We start from the raw sequence: 19,950 nt of genomic DNA on the forward strand, positions 1-19,950 counted from the left end.
ATTTCTTCACGGTTCTTTAAAACCTTGATACGGTCTTTCTTTTTATGATAAGAAAGCCACTGGCTCTGATATCAGATAGCTCAAAAATTGTTTCTCAGTAGGTTTCAGAGTAGCAGCCGTGTTAGTCTGTGTCCGCAAAAAGAAAAGGAGTATTTGTGGCACCTTAGAGACTAACAAATGTATTTGAGCATAAGCTTTCGTGAGCTAGCTGAAGCTCACGAAAGCTTATTCTCAAATACATTTGTTAGTCTCTAAGGTGCCACAAGTACTCCTTTTCTTTTTGTTTCTCAATAGTTTCTGTCAAACATTAAGTTGGAGTCTGGACAGACCTGGAACAAAAAAACCCAACTAAACAAAAAAAACAACCCCTAATTGGCAGTTGGCTTCTGGCTTTTCCCGCACTCTTCCAGTTTACAAATCTGTTGCACTGTGTTTAACACTTTGCAAGCAGTTTCTATAAACTATTTTGCAAAGTCAGGTGCCTCTTTCTCCATTGCTTAATCTCTAAAACCTCAAAAAAAAAAAAAAAGACGACTTGTGGCACCTTAGAGACTAACAAATTTATTTGAGCATAAAACCTGTTAGTCTGGAGCAGTCACTATGCTTTCAGCAGAATGTTTATATATAAAACACTTCTTTTCACCCCCATGCCATTAATTTGGAGGGTCTACTCTAGCGTGTCTCATGTATTTCTAAGAACATGCGTTATTGCATTCTTTGCAGTATACTGCCATTTAGTTTGGGAAGTCATACAGCTGGCAGGCTTCAAGAATGCACTTTATAGCACTAATTGTGCTGAAACCAGTTAATCTCAATTTATCATAACCAAAATCCACCACTTTACTGGATTTTTAACTAAGTCTTGGAGGGTGGGGCTTGGATCTAACCTTACGTGAAAATAAACTAATGGCTCTCTGCAGCAAGGGTATGTATTAAAAGCAGATGATGTGTTTTTAAAGAAGTGCATTGTTGCACAGGCTGAAGTACAAAAGGTCCTGTAAAGCCTATATTTTTGTGGGGAAGGCAATTCTGTTGGTAGCTGCTGGTGAAATAGTAACTAGATTTATTTATTTCTTTTAATTCATGGCAAAGACATGCAGGATGGGTGAGAGGAACCCTTTCTGGTAGAATCTTTAATTTTCATAAAAAGAAAAGGAGTACTTGTGGCACCTGAGAGACTAAAAAATTTATTTGAGCATGAGCTACAGCTAGCTCACGAAAGCTTATGCTCAAATAAATTTTTTAGTCTCTCGGGTGCCACAAGTACTCCTTTTCTTTTTGCGAATACAGACTAACACGGCTGCTACTCTGAAACCTTTAATTTTCATGTAGATATTAGGTAAGGGTGTGAGAGCACAAATATTTGCTTTGAGTTAAGGAACAAAAGGGAGCATTAAAGCTTTACTTTAGTCAAAGGGAACAGAAAACACCAGTCCAGCCAGAAGGACTGCAGTAAATACCCAAGGGTTTCCTTTCCTTCATGAGCACAGTAGGTTGTCATTAATAGTCTATACTCCCTCCTGTCTTTTGGAAGGAGGCATTCTAGGGTTGATGAACGCAGCCTTTTGTCTGTGTTGCAAACCCTTTCTAAGCAGGGAAGGGGTTAGTCACATGTATCATTGCTCTAATGGAAAGCTGTTCCCTTGTCACATATAGGTAAGTATATCATGTAGATGCTTAATTTTATGATTTAGGGGTTTTTTGGGAGGTGGGGTGTGTGACTGGGGAGAGGACCTGGGGAATCATTTTTAAAAGTTTGGTGGTTATTTTTAAATCATTCTTTTACCCTTATGGGCTGGATGATAAATTTTGCTGATTGCTTCTCTTCCTCTTGTGATGAAACAGGTTTTAATTCTGTGTTTACTATGTTTGTTTGGACAAAATTAGGATTCCAGATCTAATTGCAACATGGTGTTTACCTTCTCCTTACACCCTTGAGGTAGAACAGTCTTTTGTGTATTCTGCTTTATTTTGCTTTTCACCCCAGAGCTTTCTAAAACTGGCAAGTTTGTATTTTCTTTTTTGTACTATAACAATCTGAAATTACAGATGTAATTCAATTTTGAAAGAGCTTCCTTTAGGTACTAAGCAGTTTATTTGCTGAGTTTTTTCTTGACATTGTCATTAGGTGGTTCTGATTTCTTTTGGCCCTCTTTCGGAGTTAGGCTGCTCTGACTGAATTTTCACTCTGTTAGTTCAGATTCAAGACCCTGTATTTTGACTTTTCAGCTGTTTTAAATCTAGTAGGCAGGGTTAGATACTGAGAAAAAGGGCATTCTGAGGTTTCAGTAGACAAAGTGAAGATCAAACCAAATTCTGTTTTCTCGGATACCCCACGTTCCAATTTCCATGGAAGACGATCCGACTAGACTGAGGTCAGTCTGTAGGGCTATTATGTCCGTCACAAAGGATAGCGACCCTCAGATTGTACTTCGTGTATCCTGCTCTTTTGTATGAAGACCTACTTTTGCTGCTGCTGCAGTGCCATGTATGTTTGCAAGTAAGCTGTGGATAGAATGTCCAGAGTAGGAATTGCAACAGAATTTTTTTTTTAAAGTTTTCATTTCAACTCCTTTGCAGCTTGTGCAATTGTGTATCTCATTCTACTGAGGGTACGTAAATTCTGCATTCTGAATGAAAAGGCTCACTTGCAGATGTTCTTCTGGGAAAGGTAACTCTTCTGCAGTCATGTAGATGTGAGATCCTGATTTTAGTAATGCTTTTGGCGCCATGCCACATGGAATTCTCATAAGCAAACCAGGGAAATGTGATCTAAATGAAATTACTATAGGGTGGGTGCACAACTGGTGAAAGACCATACTCCAAGTAGCTGTCGAAGGTTTGCTGTCAAACACGGGAAATAACTAGTTTGGTCCCGTAGGACTCTGTACCGGGTCTAGTCCTAGTCAATATTTTCATTAAGAACCTGGATAATGGAGTGGAGAACTTGATTATAAAATTTGTAGATGAAACTAAGATGGGAGGGGTTGCTTGCACTTAACAGACAGGATTGGAATTCAAAACTATCTTGACAAATTAGAGAATTGTTCCAATTCAACAAGATGAAATTCAATAAAGACAAGTGCAAAGTACTTCACTTAGGAAGAAAAATCAAATGCACAACTACAAAATGGGAAATAACTGGCTAGGCATAGTACTGCTGAAAAGGATCTCAGGGTTATAGTGGTTCACAAATTGAGTGAGTCAGCAATGTGATATCAGTTGCAAAAAAGGTGAGTATCATTCTGGAGTGTAATTAATAAGAGTTTTTTTGTAAGACATAAGAGGTAATTGTCCAGCTCTCATTCTCTTGATGGTGCCTCAGCTGGAGTACTATGTCCAGTTCTTGGCCTCACACTTTAGGAAAGATGTGGACAAATTGGAGAGAGTCCAAAGGAAAGCAACAAAAATGATAAAAGATTTAGCAAATCTGACCTTTGAGAAAAATTTGACCTGATCAATCTTCAGATATGTTACGGGCTGTTAGAGGACAGGGATCAATTCTTCTCCATGCCCACTAAAGATAGGACTAGAAGTAATTGTGTTTAATCTGATTTAGGTAAGATATTCAGAAAAAACTTTCTAACTATAAGGGTAGTTGAGCTCTGAAATCCGCTTACAAGGGAGGTTGTGGAATCGCTGTCATTGGAGGTTTTTAAGAACCAGCTAGGCAAACCTCTGTTGGGGTGGTCTAGGTATATTTGGTGCTGCCTTAGTGCAAGAGGCTGGAATAGATGACCTCTTGAGATCCCTGGCAGTCCTACATACCTATGATTCTGTGCTTTCCAGTGGAAATATACTACAGGGGTCCCATGCAGTTTTTTCAATAAATGTATGGCATTTGCCTAAATATACACCTATAATGAAGGAACTGTGTAAGAACTGAATAAGGATTAGATTCTGTTTCTTAAACATGGGATTATTTACAGGGGTCCTAGAAGCTGACAAACTTCTGTAAAAGGCAGCATCAAGGTTGAGTAACATGCAGGGTTTTGAGCATAGACTGCTGCGATGAGTCCTAAAAAGGACGCTACATTGGTTAGTGCAGATAGAATAGGATCTAAGTGACAGCAGTGGCTCCATGCTTGCAACATACCAATATAGATGAACCAAATGTTGTTCATATGGCAGATCTACTCTGGAAAAGTGGCCTATGGGTTTAGAGTAGTAATTATTTTCTAACAGCCTTGTGGAGGAAAAGCAATTGAGAGAGTTTATGGAGGACAAGGAAAAGCTTGCTCCAGAATATTAGTATAAAAATGTTTGCATGTGAGCTGCAGTGGGTGACTGTGACTAGAATAGAATTTGGCTAGGCAGAATTCATTACACACACAGTGGAGGCTACAGTCTTCCTGAATCTGAACTTGTATGCTGAAGAACCTACCTTTCTGGCAAATGGTGTGGTGGAAGTTGGGTCAAGAGCAACTGCAGGGTGCAGTCTGCAAACCCTTGGCGCCGCTAGGAACTGCCCATGTACAGAAGTGGCAAATTGCTTTGGAAAACTTCAGCCTTTGTTGGGATGTCGTAGGTGATTTGGTAGAGCCCTTCTTCAAGAAGGGCGCTCTATAAATATATCAGAAGGATAAATACCAGGGAGGGAGAAAAATTATTTAAGCTCAGTACCAATGTGGACACAAGAACAAATGAATATAAACTGGCCATCAGGAAGTTTACACTTGTAATTAGATGAAGATTTCTAACACTTGGAGTGAAGTTCTGGAACAGCCTTCCAAGGGGAGTAGTTGGGGCAAAAGACACATCTGGCTTCAAGACTAAGCTTGATAAGTTTATGGAGGGGAGGGTATGATGGGATAGCCTTATTTTGGCAATTAATTGATCTTTGACCATTAGCGGTAAATATGATCAATGGCCTGTGATGGGTTGTTAGATGGAGTGGGATCTGAGTTACTACAGAGAATTCTTTCGTGGGTGTCTGGCTGGTGAGTCTTGCCCACAAGCTCAGGGTTTAGCTGATTGCCATATTTGGGGTCGGGAAGGAATTTTCCTCCAAAGCAGATTGGCAGAGGTTCTGGGGGGGTTTTTGCCTTCCTCTGCAGCGTGGGGCACAGGTCACTTGCTGGAGGATTCTCTGCACCTTGAAGTCTTTAAACCATGATTTGAGGGCTTCAATAGCTCAGACATAGGTTAGGGGTTTATTACAGGAGTTGGTGGGTGAGATTCTGTGGCCTTCATTGTGTAGGAGGTCAGACTAGACTATCGTAATGGTCACTTCTGACCTTAAAGTCTGTGAGTCTAAGAGCTCATTGCTACGGGATTTACAGGTTCTTCTCATTAGGGACCCTAAACAAATCTCTAGTTGGGAAGAGAAGAGGACTATTGTTTAATTGTGGTGTCTGTACTTGCCAAGAATGAATGTAAATAAGCAACTATCTTCTGTGCCTGACCAAAAAGATCTGCACTTTGGACTAGGTGCTAATTAGGTATCTGACATCCATTGTCCTATCACCACATGCTCTGCCTTTATAGGGATGGATCTAGGGCAAAAATTTCAAAAAGCTCCTAAGTCACTTGAGTGCTTTTGAAAATGTTACCGCTAGACTAACAAGTGGTTCAGATTTCTAATGACCTTGGAGTTGCACTAGAATCCTCGGAGTTACGAACACCGGAGTTATGAACACCAGAGTTACCAACTGACCAGTCAACCCCACACCTCATTTGAAATTAGAAGTACACAATTACGCAGCAGCAGAGACGAAAAAAAGCAAATACAATATAGGACTGTGTTAAATGTAAACTACTAAAAAAAAAATTAAGGGAAAGCAGCATTTTTCTTCTGCGTAGTAAAGTTTCAAAGCTGTATTAAGTCAGTGTTCAGTTGTAAACTTTTGAAAGAACCACCATAACGTTTTGTTCAGAGTTACAAACATTTTAGAGTTACGAGCAATCTCTGTTCCCGAGGTGTTCGTAACTGAGGTTCTACTGTACTAGTTCTGGATTTAATCAGAAAATTTTGTTTGAGAACATTTGATCTTCTCCCCTGTCGTCCCTTCACATCTCTCTGTTGAATCATATTGGTGCTTCCATAGTCCATTTGGTTAAACATCCTGTGCTTATGAATATTTTTGGGGATAGGTCAAATAGACTGATTAGACCTATGCCTTTTTGAAGCACCTGATAGCCAATAGTATCTTCTTACATTTCACTATGTGAAATAAACAAACATAATTTACATTACTGGCAAATAGTTTCATGTGCCTCTCCCGTTCTTTTTGTTTTGAAACTGGCACCCATTTCAGTATTAAACACTTGATTTATTTTAAAATAGGGTAGATAGAAAATTTGTGGCTACTATTTTTCCTTTGAATTAGGAAGGGATGGCTTGGTATTGCCTTGGGTAAGTGCATCAGTCTTTAACTGCTGGGGAAATGGGTTTGTGTTTGTCCTAACACACATCTTAATATATTGCACAACTTCGGTACAACTTTGTCAGGTTCCGTTGGAGAGGCCCAGGACTTGGAATAGCAACAATTGTTATCGGCCAAGAGGGTGGTACATTGTGGGAATAGTTTACACAGTACCAGGGCCATGTGACTAACTTTTTTTTTTTTCTAGAATCTCACACCTATTTTTCTAGATCAGTATCACCTAATAAATATCCTAAGAGATTAGGTGCTCTTAGGTTGCTTATTGCTGCTATAAGATGCCAAGTGACTCTACTCTCTAGTCTCTTGCAAAAAGTTGCTGCGATTTAGCTCTAGTTTGAAAGTAACAGCTGGGAGAGATTGTTTGGATAATACTGTATATACTGTTACTTTGCAGGTGAAATATGATCTCTTTGCAGCTCAAGCCATTCCTTGCAGTTACCATGATTAATAGTATTAAAGGAAGTGCTTATTACCAAACTTTCTAATGTTTTCAGATGGAAATTATGCTAGCATTAGAAAGATTAAAATCTCTCCACAATGACCAGGAAGATACAATCTGAAGAAAATTTGTTGGAGGACAGGAAATTTTGTTAAACTAGCCAAAAAGCCAACTGCTATAGGAAATTCAGAGATGAAGTTGACACTGGCACTACAGCATGATATGAGAGTGTGGTTTCAGCTGAATCAGTAAGGCTGCGACTGACAAAAGTTAATTATGTAGATTCTGATTACCACCATTTCTGAAAAACTTTTGGCTCAAAGTATCCATATGAAGTTTTAGTTATTTATATACACTAACTACAGAAACAAGAGCTACAAAATGTATCCGAGAAGGTAGAGAATCTCTAGTGGAATTCTGGCTTTTCATGTGAACTTCCTGTTTAAATGTTTCAGAGTAGCAGCCGTGTTAGTCTGTATTCGCAAAAAGAAAAGGAGTACTTGTGGCACCTTAAAGACTAACAAATTTATTAGAGCATAAGCTTTCGTGAGCTATGCATCCGATGAAGTGAGCTGTAGCTCACGAAAGCTTATGCTCTAATAAATTTGTTAGTCTTTAAGGTGCCACAAGTACTCCTTTTCTTTTTGTTTAAATGTTGTTTGTTGTACTACAGGATCATTTTAGCTATTGTCCTCTATGTAAATAAGGCCTCAGTGTTGCAAGCTTTTTGCGGGCTCAGACTTGTGGGATTGACGTCAGTGAGTTGGATTAACTCTCAGGAGCAGGGGTGGGCAACTACGGCCCACCAGCCATTTTAATCTGGCCCTCGAGCTCCTGCTGGGGAGTGGAGTCTGGGGCTGGCCCTGCTCTGGCACTCCAGTTGGGGAACAGGATTGGGGGCCACTCCATGTGGCTCCTGGAAGCAGCAGCATGGCCCTCCTGTTACACCAATAAAATAAAAACCAGCAGGATCTTATTAAAGGGGAAAAGGCAAAATGCCACATTTTACTGTGAATACAGAAAGAATCATAGTAAGCAGTTATCAGAGTAGCAGCCTTGTTAGTCTGTATTCACAAAAAGAAAAGGAGTACTTGTGGCATCTTAGACTAACAAATTTATTTGAGCATAAGCTTTCGTGAGCTACATTGGATGAAGTAAAAGCTTATGCTCAAATAAATTTGTTACTCTAAGGTGCCACAAGTACTCCTTTTCAGTAAGCAGTTAGTTATAGCTATACCATTCCATTCAATTTCATATTTATTCACACATTCATTCATAGATGCCACGCACAGGTTCTGCAAGGTTATCATAGTTACCAGCCTTAGAGTTGCTCTTGCCAAGCCACTGGCCAGGTGGCCTGGACATGAGGAGGGAGCAGGGCCTTGTCTGATGCTCATCTGATGCTCCTGGAAGTTGGTTTGCAGAATCAGACCCCAAAGTTCTCACTTTCTAGAGTCCATTTTTATAGGAATTTCTTCCTATGCCAGTCTATGGGAATTGCTTCATCATGCTGTTGCTGAATCAATCAGCAGATGACGCATTCTTGACAGCTCCGTGCTGCCAGATGTTATCTTGTTCTTTGGTTCTCCCATTCTTGAGGCTGTTGGGTGGATTCCAGTCTGCCCTCCGGAGGGTCCTCTGGTTATTTCCACTTGAGGCCTTCTTCAGCCGATGGACACTGGATTCTTAGGCTGGCACCTCCCTGATCATTCAGTTATTATCCACACCAAGCATCCATCCACATACATCCTCTATCTCTCTATTTTAATCACAATTGTTAACACAGCGAGATGAATACAACAAAAGGGTGGGGAGTCTCTGGGTGCTGTTTCTGTTGTTAGAGTATTGCTTTGAGTCTCTCTCCGTGTGAGTAGTTGTTACAAAGAATTGCTTTGAGAACAGACTGTCTTAGAATGTACTAACACAATTAGCAGCTTGCAAGTTTCACACACAGAGGGAGAGAAACAGTACCAAAGACCAAGAGACCTCTTAATTAGTAATACCCTGGAATTTAAACTATGGAAATCAAATTCATTTGTGATTTTAATACAGAACTTCTTTAATATGATCCAACACTCCTCCGGCTCCTACTCATGGGGCAGCCAAGGGCCTCCGCTTTGCATGCTGCCCCCGCCCCAAGCGCCACCCCTTCAGCTTCCATTGGCCAGAAATTGCAGCCAATGGGAGCTGCAGGGGCGGCATCTGTGGACGGGGCAGTGTGCAAAGCTGCCTGGCCATGCCCCCGCGTAGGAGCTGGAGAAGGGACATGTTGCTGCTTCCGGGACCCGCTTGAGGTAAGCACTGCCCAGAGCCTGCATCCCTGAGTCTCCCCCTCGCCAGTCTGTGCATATCTTCAGTATATCCCTCCCTCTATTTGGGATAATATTCAGGAGGCATTTACATGCAAATGTTTCATGAGAATTTACCTGTTCTCAATATTCTCAAGCATTCAGAAATTGGGAGGTTGATTTAAATCATGAGATTTTAAACATTTTAGATTTGTTTTATTTGCCTTCTGTATTTTGAGCCCTGAAGCCTTATGTTTTCAGTTATTTTCTGTGCAGCCTTATGAGCTAGGATAAATATTTAATTTCTTTAGTGAAAGCAGATATTTACATGTAATCTCCTAACTCCATGAGCTGGGCCTTTAAGAAAAAACAGAGTATTTTGAGGGGCTGGCAACACTGTGATGCTTATTCCTCCTCTATAATGTCAGGTTACTGTCCATAACATTCTGCTGTAGGTTTCAGAGTAGCAGCCGCGTTAATCTGTATTTGCAAAAAGAAAAGGAGTATTTGTGGCACCTTAGAGACTAACAAATTTATTAGAGCATAAGCTTTCGTGAGCTACAGCTCACTTCATGCATCCGATGAATGCATCCGATGAAGTGAGCTGTAGCTCATGAAAGCTTATGCTCTAATAAATTTGTTAGTCTCTAAGGTGCCACAAGTACTCCTTTTCATTCTGCTGTAGGTGATGTGGAAATGACTGACAAGGAGGAAAACCTAGGAGCAGGTGACCTTGTTACAAAACAAAACATTATGTCTTAAATGTCCCTGATGTCTCCAAATCTTGTGATTTGTAACAGAAGAAATACGTACTATAAAGAATGATGGAAGAAAAATAGAGAATATGTAGCATTACCAGATTTGTTTCTAACTACTTTTTTCAGGGTTTTCTGTGAGCTGTCGGTGTATTTTCTTACCAGGTAACTTTGCCAGAAAAATCTTATTTATTTATAAATAGAAGAAAACTGCTTGTGAATTTATGGCCCATCTCTTGTCTTTGCTACCAGTATCCAAAAAATAAGCTTCATGTTCATAGAAAGATGTTTATTTGTAAAATTAGATTTACAAAGATCCATTGCTAAGCTGCTTTATAAATATTAGTTTACTTTGTCTGTAATCTGACATTGTAAACTGATCAAATTAAGGAAGGAAAAGCTTTCAAAATGCTAGAGAAATCCCAGGTTGTTTTTTTTTTCCCAGTGGCAGCTGTTGCTCCTGTTTTTTATGGGGATTGTGAAGTTAATTCCAGTTTTATTTGCCAGTATATGTGATTACTGTAATGTTATCCTAGTGAGATGGCCAGAGTTGAAGAAATAGCTTGCCCAAAATCATCTGGTTTCTTGGGATATTGCAGACTAATCGTTATCTGTTTCAGAATCTAGACTGACTGTAGCACACAGTTTTGGTTCTTGGCATCATGCAGAAGGCTACCATAGATCATGGGCCCCTTCTGAAAGGGGAAAACCTGTAGCCAGGTGGCATCTGGTTATTGTCCTGCAATGTTCCCCATACTACTGCAATGTGAGTGGTCATTCTAGAAAAGGTGTCCAATGAAAGTGTTGCTATCAGTAGGTAGTTTGTCATGGGGAGCAATGATTTCAGAAATAATCCCAGTACATATGGGTCATCTTCCTAAGAACATAATTGATCTCATTTGTCACTACTTTAAACAGTGTATTCATGTCTAATTTGGACAAAACCCACTTCTAACTCCTTTAGTTTACGTAACACCAAAACTTACTGCAAAATTGCAGGTCAACTGGAGCTCCTAGCAAAGGCAAGTGAAAACACAAGAGAATTACTAAACAGCTGAACTCCAGTTTATGTAGGGAGTGGGGAAATACCAGTTTTGTGTGTGTGTGGTGGGGGGGGGTTAAGTATTTTGGGCAAACACTGCAGAAGAGACTTCAGTAAAGTTTCTAACAGGCTAGCTTTTATTAAAAGATGGCTTTGGAAAGCAGAGTTCTTTAATTCTCTGGGTGAAGTATATGGCTTTCTTCTCAAGACAGTCACTAAGATTACAGGGAAAAATCTTGTTTGTTAAATATTTCAGTCAGTTTTAGGGATTTCTGTTAAATGGTGGTGGTATAACTTGCATTGCCACCAGATCATATTGCTAGAACTCTTGTCAACATACTGATTTGTTCCCTCCAGCCACCTCAGTAGTGTCGGTTGTTGTTTTTTTTTAAATACCGTCAGTGGTTCTGATAAAGAAATAGACTCCTAATGCTTCTGTTTCATTGCACACTGCAAGGGTCCTCATTTCACACCTGTGGATGGAGCAAAAAGATGCTAAAACCTGTCTGCTGCTTGTTGTACTTTATAGTTCAAGTTGTTGATCAAGAATTTCTATAGCAGGGGTTCTCAAACTGGGGGTCGTGAGGTTATTACCTGGGTGGTCGTGAGCTATCAGCCTCCACCTGAAACCTCACTTCCCCTCCAGCATTTAGAATAGCGTTACATATTTTAAAAAGTGTTTTTAACTTATAACGGGGGGGTCACCCTCCGAGGTTTGCTGTGTGAAAGGGGTCATCATTACAGAAGTTTGAGAACCACTGTTCTATAGGATTCTCTCTCAAAGGCAACTAATTTCAAGAGCTGCCTTAAGCTCTGATTCTCTTCCAAGCTCTTCTTGGGCCCTCACTTATAGATGCATTTCTGCTACACCATTCACTGATCATAATGATCAATATAATATCCGTTTATGATCATTAAAACTTGATTGGATCGTCAGGCAGTTGAGACTTCCAAAACCAAGAACTGTGGGGAGAACAGTGATTACTTAATGTGTAAAGAGAGCTTTGGATGAAAAATACTATGGAAGGGCAGGGTATGACTATTTTATAAATAGGCTTTTTGCATGTTCAGAAAGGGTCATTAGCCAGTTTTTCTACAAGGCTCTCTCGCACAATGCAGGTTTATTTTTTATCCAGGTATTTTCACTACATATACAAGATTTAGATTATGTGGTCACTTGCATTGCTAAAGCAGATATATATGAAGTGCATTTAATTATATGGTAATATCCTCTAATGCTGTGTGATTTATCCTTTAATATTACAAGGAGTGAAATACTGGAATAACCTGGGATGCCTGAATGCTCTGTAGTTGTCATTGACATTTCATTGCACAGGACTGTAAATCCAATGGAAATGGATAGTGCTGTGGTATGCCTTACTGCATTATATAGGCCTTTGTTATTGCATTAAAGAAAATAAAGCAGGTTATTTATGGCCAAGGAAAGATGCTCAGTACTCTAGAAGCATCTCCTGGCAAATAATATGTTTACAGATGAATGAAGGGCCTTGGCCAGTGAGTTTCTTAGTTTATTGTTTAATGGCCAGAATGAGGCTAGTTGTACAGTTTCATTATCTGGAAGTGAACCTGAGTTGGGTTATTATCATGCTGTTGCTTTTTTGTGTTTTATTAAAGAGATTTTACACTTCTGTTGGGTTAATGCTCCTTTAATTCATTTTGTGGCTGCTTTTAGTGACCATTAAGTCAGTTTTTGCTCCCGTTTGGAAGTAAAGTCATAAAGGGAGTCAAGTGGAAAAGCCAACGGAGGATGATGCATGTGGTGCTCCTGATGCAACTTCGGTTCCTCTGCCTATTACATGAAACTTTATGGATTTTCCATATATTCTTGGAGGCACATAGCAGCAGTTTACTGCGAGCAAAATTACATTGGTTAGCTCTGTTCCAGTTCATGCTTTGTTGTTTTTTGCAATCTCCAACAGCAATTTGCCTCCCCTCCGATTACCTATAGCAGTATCCTTTTGAAGATCCCACAGTAGAGGGTTCAACATAGGTACCCCATTCTTTCTTTCCGGAAATTTGGGAGTCAACTTGAAGCTCCTGCTTACCTCAGGATTCCATATGATCTTTGGTGGATTTTACTTTTGATTTATCTCTAGACCATAATTTTGAGAGATTAGGGTACAGATGAAAGGATACAAAAACCCTATTTTTCAATTTTAGTACAGTGGTTTGTTGACTCCTTTTCCTCCAAAGCTTCTCTGGAATTACTTTCCCTTGGACCTAGATAACTGTTAATGACACGTGACCATGTTTACCTTAGCACCTTGAAGAAAGCAGTATTCTTGTAATGTCCTCTCTCCATTTTAAACCATGGCAGTGATCTCTATCCAGACCTGTGACTGTTTCCAACTCTTGAAATTGTTTCCAGAGAACCTTCCTCCCCTGCAGTAGAAACATGGAAGATTCATAACAGGAATAAATAAACTTCCTTAGCTTCCTGGTGATTATCACTAATGACTCCTCTGACTTTCTAAAACTTGAAATGCATCACTGTTTTACTATGTCCAGCCACCTCACTGGCTGCACATTGAGAGGTAGCTTTTTGGGTTTTTTTAAACTGTTAATGATTAAAGTCGTAAACAAGGCATCTGTCTAGGAGGAAGGAGCTGCATGCAGTACTTGCTATCGCATGAGCTCACAGCATCTGTATTTTCTGAACTGTTGCCATGAAGACCGAGTGCCTAACCATAAAGAATGGTATTGTTATATTGTGCCCTAGCAGGCCATTGATGATGTGGGTTTTTTTTTTGTTGTTTTTTTTTGAGCCGGACAACAGAAAGCAAAACTTGAAGAGACTTGAGAAACTCAGTTTTGTCGTCTGCTCTCCCCCCTCCACCCAATAAAATGATAGCTTGGCTCTCCATTGTACTCTCCTTTGGCTACAGTTAACATGTGTTTTAACTAGTAGATATCTCTCACCTTTTGTCTGTTTGATTTTCCTCCTCTTCTCTCCTTCTACCCACCAAAACCTCCCCACAACTATAGGAGTTTGAGGGGGCTCAGAAAGTCACCAGCATTTTTGTCACCATGTTCTCTAGACCTACTTGGAGTAAGCATAGTCTAGATGACTAAAGTGGTAAAAATGCAATTGCCCTGTTAACATGAGCTGTAGTTCACGAAAGCTTATGCTCAAATAAATTTGTTAGTCTCCAAGGTGCCACAAGTACTCCTTTTCTTTTTGCGGATACAGACTAACACGGCTGCTACTCAGAAACCATTCCCACCTATGTCACCCCTGGTGGAGCAGCATCAATACCAGTGTAAAAGGAGACTTGCTGACACAGCCTTGGTGGAGCAGACAACTGCATTTGAATTCATTTGTTCACACATGTAAGATGAAAAAACAATGATAGGGTGCCCCTCTTCAGCAGAGGGTGTCAGTTTAGTTGACAAACATTGAACTGCATTACCCCAGGGAGGAGGACATTTTAGCACCTATTTTACAGAGAAGATAAATTGAGGTCCAAGGTCACAGGTCACACAAATCAGCAGCACAACTGGGAACAGAGCCTGGGAGTCAGAATTGCTGACCCTGTTTTATTACAGCAGATTCCCTTCCCTCCCTTTAAACTATCACACACAGCTTCCTGGCTTTTTTTCCATCTTACTGCAGTAATGCTTTAATTCTTGACTCAGGCCCTGTAGTGCTTAGATGTGTCAGCCATGAGGCCTGGCCAGCCATGCTGCAATACTGAGACATGGGTGAGTTGAGAATACATTATACTCTCCCTGACTTCTCTCCGTTTTAGATATTTCATTTAAGATGGTGGATAGTTTAAAGCCACACTGTCCAGAGTGGTAAGGCTAAAAATAGCATCTTCTGTTAAATGCTTTTCTTCATTCAAGAATCCAGTTTCAGTGTCTTGTTCTCCCTTTGCCCCTCAATATCTCAGAAAATTTAACCTCTCTGGAGGGTTCCAGCCCAGGAGGAATCTTGTTGGCTAACCATTCCCTGGGAACATAGGGCTGTCATGGAAATGTTGAGGCAACTTCCTGTCATTGTGTATTAAACTACTTCAATAACACTTGAAGCTGTGGACACAGTGTAAATGCAAGGAATAAAATTCTGGCCCCATTGAAGGCAATGACACAACTCCTGTGGACTACGGAAGAGCCAGGATTTTGCTAAAGGTTTTTCGTTGTAGTAGGTAATAAATTAAACACTGTTAGCCTCATTTCTTGTGCAAAAACTTTTTTTCTCCTGCAAAAGCAGATATGGAGCTAAAAGTTTGTAAAATATTAAACACATCTATGATTTATGTAACAATTCTGGGGTCTCTGCTTCGCTGGCTGTATTTTGAAAACATGGTAGACAGTGTTGCCTCAACCAGTCTGATTTGCGTTTTGAGAAGTATCTAGACAGCTCACTTTATAGGGTACGCTATATTTCTTTGTCATACTGAATCATAGGGTTAGAAGGGACGCAAGGGTCATCTAGTCTAACCCCCTGCCAAGATGCAGGATTTGTTGTGTCTAAACCATCCAAGACAAATAGCTATCTAGCCTCTTTTTGAAAACGTCCAGTGAAGGTTTCCCTTCCAACTTCCCTATGAAGAAAAGGAGTACTTGTGGCACCTTAGAGACTAACAAATTTATTTGAGCATAAGCTTTCGTGAGCTACAGCTCACTTCATCGGATGCATTTGGTGGAAAATACACAGACACACACAGAGAACATGAAAAAATGGGTTTTATCACACACACACACACACACACACACACACAGAGAGAGAACATGAAACAATGGGTTTTATCATACACACTGTAAGGAGAGTGATCACTTAAGATGAGCTATTACCAGCGGGGCGAGGGGGGGGGGAAGAGGGAGGAGGAAAGACCAGAGGAGGGACACCACGCAACAGAACGACTAACCCAGGAACCTATCCTTGCAACAAAGCCCATTGCCAACTCTGTCCACATATCTATTCAGGGGACGCTATCATAGGCCCTAATCCCATCAGCCACACTATCAGAGGCTCGTTCACCTGCGCATCTACCAATGTGATATATGCCATCATGTGCCAGCAATGCCCCTCTGCCATGTACATTGGTCAAACTGGACAGTCTCTACGTAAAAGAATAAATGGACACAAATCAGATGTCAAGAATTCTAACATTCAAAAACCAGTCGGAGAACACTTCAGTCTCTCTGGTCACTCGATTACACACCTGAGAGTGGCTATCCTTCAATAAAAAAACTTCAAAACCAGACTCCAGCGAGAGACTGCTGAATTGGAATTAATTTGCAAACTGGATACAATAAATTTAGGCTTGAATAGAGACTGGTAGTGGATGGGTCATTACACAAAGTAAAACTATTTCCCCGTGTTGTTTCTTGCCCCCATCCCACCCCCCACTGTTCCTCAGACGTTCTTGTTAACTGCTGGAAATGGCCCACCTTGATTATCACCATAAAAGGTTTTTCTTCTCTCCCCCCCCCCCCCACTTGTAATAGCTCATCTTAAGTTTCATCTTAAGTGATCACTCTCCTTACAGTGTGTATGATAAAACCCATTGTTTCATGTTCTCTGTGTGTGTATATAAATCTTCCCACTGTATTTTCCACCAAATGCATCCGATGTAGTGAGCTGTAGCTCATGAAAGCTTATGCTCAAATAAATTTGTTAGTCTCTAAGGTGCCACAAGTACTCCTTTTCTTTTTGCGAATACAGACTAACTCGGCTGCTACTCTGAAACTTCCCTAGGCAATTTGTTCCATTGTCCTACCGGTCTTTCAATTAGGAGGTTTTTCCTGAGATTTAATCAATCTGCTATGCTGTAGTTTGAACCCATTGCTGCTTGTCCTGCCCTCTGTGGCAAGAGAACAACAAAAGAGACATGCATCTCAACAACTTTCCCTACTTGAAAACATTCTGAAAGGTTTTATTTGCAAGTTCTTTTCTATGATTTATTAAGCTTAAATCAAATATGCACTTAGTACATTTGCTGTGGTGAGGAAGCAAACAGGAATACTGCTGTAGGCATGGCCTGTGGCTAAATCTTTCTAAATTCTTTTTTTCTTTTTAGGACAATGTCTGTCTTCATGACAGGCTTTGCATTAATAGTTTTGGCTGATTTCTCTGGTCTCTCTCTGAAATATTCTGTCTTTTATGTCTTTAGAAAAGCATAATATGTACATGACCAATTCCATAATATCTATATCACTTTCGTCAGCAGGAGAGAAGTTCTCTGTGATACCTCAGTTAATGGCTGACTAAGCACTTGGAATATTTCTTCATTCCTTACATGCCTAACAATAGATTTAAACAACAAACAAACCCTGTATTTATGAATGACCGTTGTTTTGGTGAGGTAGCCATCTGCAGGCATAAGTGAGAATTACTTCATCACAGAGCTCCAGCCTGCATTGATGCCAATGATCAAAGTCTCAGCCAACCACCATGAAACAGTAAGCTAAAATGTACATCATAGTTATTTAAATATTTTTGCATCATCAAAACTTAAATGGTTTAATAGAGGGGGAAAGTATCATATATCCCACACTATCTATGCAAAGAGGCGCTCTCTTACCCACTTGGCTAGTAGCTAATCTGTTTGTGTCCTTCATATAATAAATGCCTGCCAAGTAGGAAATACAGTATCTGGTTGGGCTCAGCATCTTTATGCTTTAGTACTGCACAGGACATCCACTGTTCTGGGAGCAATGACAGCTACAAAGTATATTCAGTGCAAATGATGTTTCTTGTCAAAAACAGTAACCTTGTCTTGATCATTGTAAATTCTCTTCTCTTCTGTTTTGTTTTGTTTTTAAAGGAAAAGTGTCTTCAGTCAAGCCAGAGAAATCTGCTATCTTGGTGCTGAAAACAGTAGTTTTGACATCCTCTAAACAGGTACATTTTGTGTTACAGTATACCACAACACACTCCTAAAATAACTGCTGTGCCTCTTAATGACTTGTTAGTTTCTTTAATCTATGGATCCTGGAGTTTCAAAAAACTGAGTAGCTGTTTTAATTACTCCTCCCAGTGGCTTGAAGAGAGTGGTAGCAATATGCGTAGAATCCAATCAGAGAGACTGCCAGGGCAGATAAGACTTGCCACAGGTTTGTCAAACGGCGATCATATGTTCTGTTCCGGGTTTTGTCCTTTTCCCTATAAAGGATGTGGGTTTAGATGGAAAGATACTAGGGGATATCGGGCAGGGAGGAGCTGGGGAGGAATGTATGTGTGAGATTGGGTAGTGCCAGTTTCCTTAAAGGGTTATTTGCCTGCTGCCCTAATCCAGATGCTCTGTGCGACACTTGTTGCAAACTTTAAATAGTTATGTATCTAGCCGATTGTTGCAGCATCTTTGTTGCAGAAAGCTGTCTCTATCCCTAAAAGTAAATTTTCAAGACTCTGTACAGCAATTTATTTGAACTACCTTTTGTGCTAATAGCAGTTAAACACTAAATCTTCATGCATTGTACTTGGGCTGCACCCTAAAATGCTGAAGCAGCCATGTGCTGACATGTCCTACAAAATGCATCGTCCAAAGACAAGTTTGCAAAAAGAAAAGCAGGACATGTGGCACCTTAGAGACTAACAAATGTATTTGAGTATAAATTTGTTAATCTCCAAGGTGCTACAAGTCCTCCTTTTCTTTTTGCGAATACAGACTAACACGGCTGCTACTGTGAAACAAAGACAAGTTGTGACTGCACTTCAGGCATCTTTTAGTAAAAAAACGATGGTTACAATTTTCTAACTTTGGGTAATAGTATGACTATGATAGATATTGGGTCTTCTAGAGAACACCAAGCAGCAGCTTGAATTTCGTGTCACAAGGATAATTGATTGATCAGTATAAATGTTTAGGTCACATCTACAGATTTAGAATTTGTTGTCTGTGAAGCCTATAGGAATAGGATGTAGAGACTTGTTGAAGGGCACAGGGCACAAACAGCCCCTTAATGTGAAACATTACAAAAAGGCCAACTTCTGTCTATACAAGGTGTCTACATGGCCCACTTGACCATTGTATCTGAATGCCTCACCACACTGTTGCAAGCAGGGAAACATTGCTACCTGGGTTTTACAGACAGGAAACTGAGGCATGAAAAGACTCAGTAAATTTCCCAAGGTCACACAAAAGAGTCTGGTAGATCAGGAAGTCAAAACAAGGTTTCCCAAATCCCATGCTAGTGCCCTAACCCCTGCACTATCCTTCCCCTTATTGTTCCATAGAAAATGAAAAATGATGGTTCGTAAAACAGTAATGCTTTCCTATACCTGATTGCTTGCTTGCTTAAGTCATCTAGTCCATACCCAAGAGATAGTGCAGGATTGTTGAACCCTGTCTAGTGTTAAAATCTCTGTTTATGGGGTGATTTCTCTGGCAGGTTGTTCAATGGGCTACTGGATTGTGCTTTCAGATTATTTTCCTGTTCAGCCTAAATTTTCCATTGTATTTTATCCCATTGTGCTTGGTTGCGACTCCCAGGGGTTGTATCCTCTAAATTCCTCTTCCTCCTTGATGTTCATGTGTCCCCTTGGCCTTCCACACATTTTTTTCATCGCTTAGCCAAGCTTTGGATAGTTTGTAGTGCTCCCTCAGAAGCCAATCTATCTCTGGTAGGTTTTTGTTGGGAAATACAGGGAAGACTGTTCTCAAATACTAAATATTTGATTTGCCTTTCTTGATGTGTACCTGCTTCAAATATTTCTGTATAGATTACTCCTTCGTGGTCACTGCTTTGTCAAGCAATGAATGTTTTTTTTTTTTCCCTTGGTTCATAAAGTAGTGATATGGTGACTTAAAATACTGTTAAGGTTATTAAGTAAAACTGACCTGCCTTTTGGGTGATTCCTCTTTAAACCTGTCCCCTTCATTCAGGTGACCTATCCTCATACTGTCTTTCTTCCAAACTAAGTCCTCATGGAACTGAAAGCCAAACCTAAACTAGAAATCAAATAGATTGAGCTTGTCAGCAAGGAAGCTAGAGGAGAGGCGCTTTCACAAAACAGTTTGCTGGTTCTGACTTGCACATTCCAATACTTTTAAGAGAACAGTGTCATCGG

The 19,950-nt window shown here is 40.2% G+C and overlaps 1 protein-coding gene across 11 annotated transcripts in view; it reads left to right on the forward strand.

Annotated features, from left to right (window-relative positions):
- The window catches only part of GNG7 (G protein subunit gamma 7), a 130,427-nt gene that overhangs the window by 8,705 nt on the left and 101,772 nt on the right, over positions 1–19,950 (forward strand). For 7 of the 11 annotated variants that reach the window (XM_043502403.1, XM_043502404.1, XM_038383738.2 and 4 more), the window contains one exon: positions 17,705–17,781. The exons of 3 other annotated variants lie outside the window; for them this stretch is intronic. In XM_043502403.1, coding sequence (XP_043358338.1) covers positions 17,705–17,781 — 77 coding nt within the window. Of the gene's footprint in view, positions 1–1,845; positions 1,940–2,580; positions 2,672–17,704; positions 17,782–19,950 lie in introns of all 11 variants that reach the window. One more of the 11 variants, XM_043502410.1, reaches the window with a different exon arrangement.

The sequence above is a fragment of the Dermochelys coriacea genome, chromosome 25 (assembly GCF_009764565.3).
Source record: "Dermochelys coriacea isolate rDerCor1 chromosome 25, rDerCor1.pri.v4, whole genome shotgun sequence".
NCBI classification, from domain to species: Eukaryota; Metazoa; Chordata; order Testudines; family Dermochelyidae; genus Dermochelys; species Dermochelys coriacea.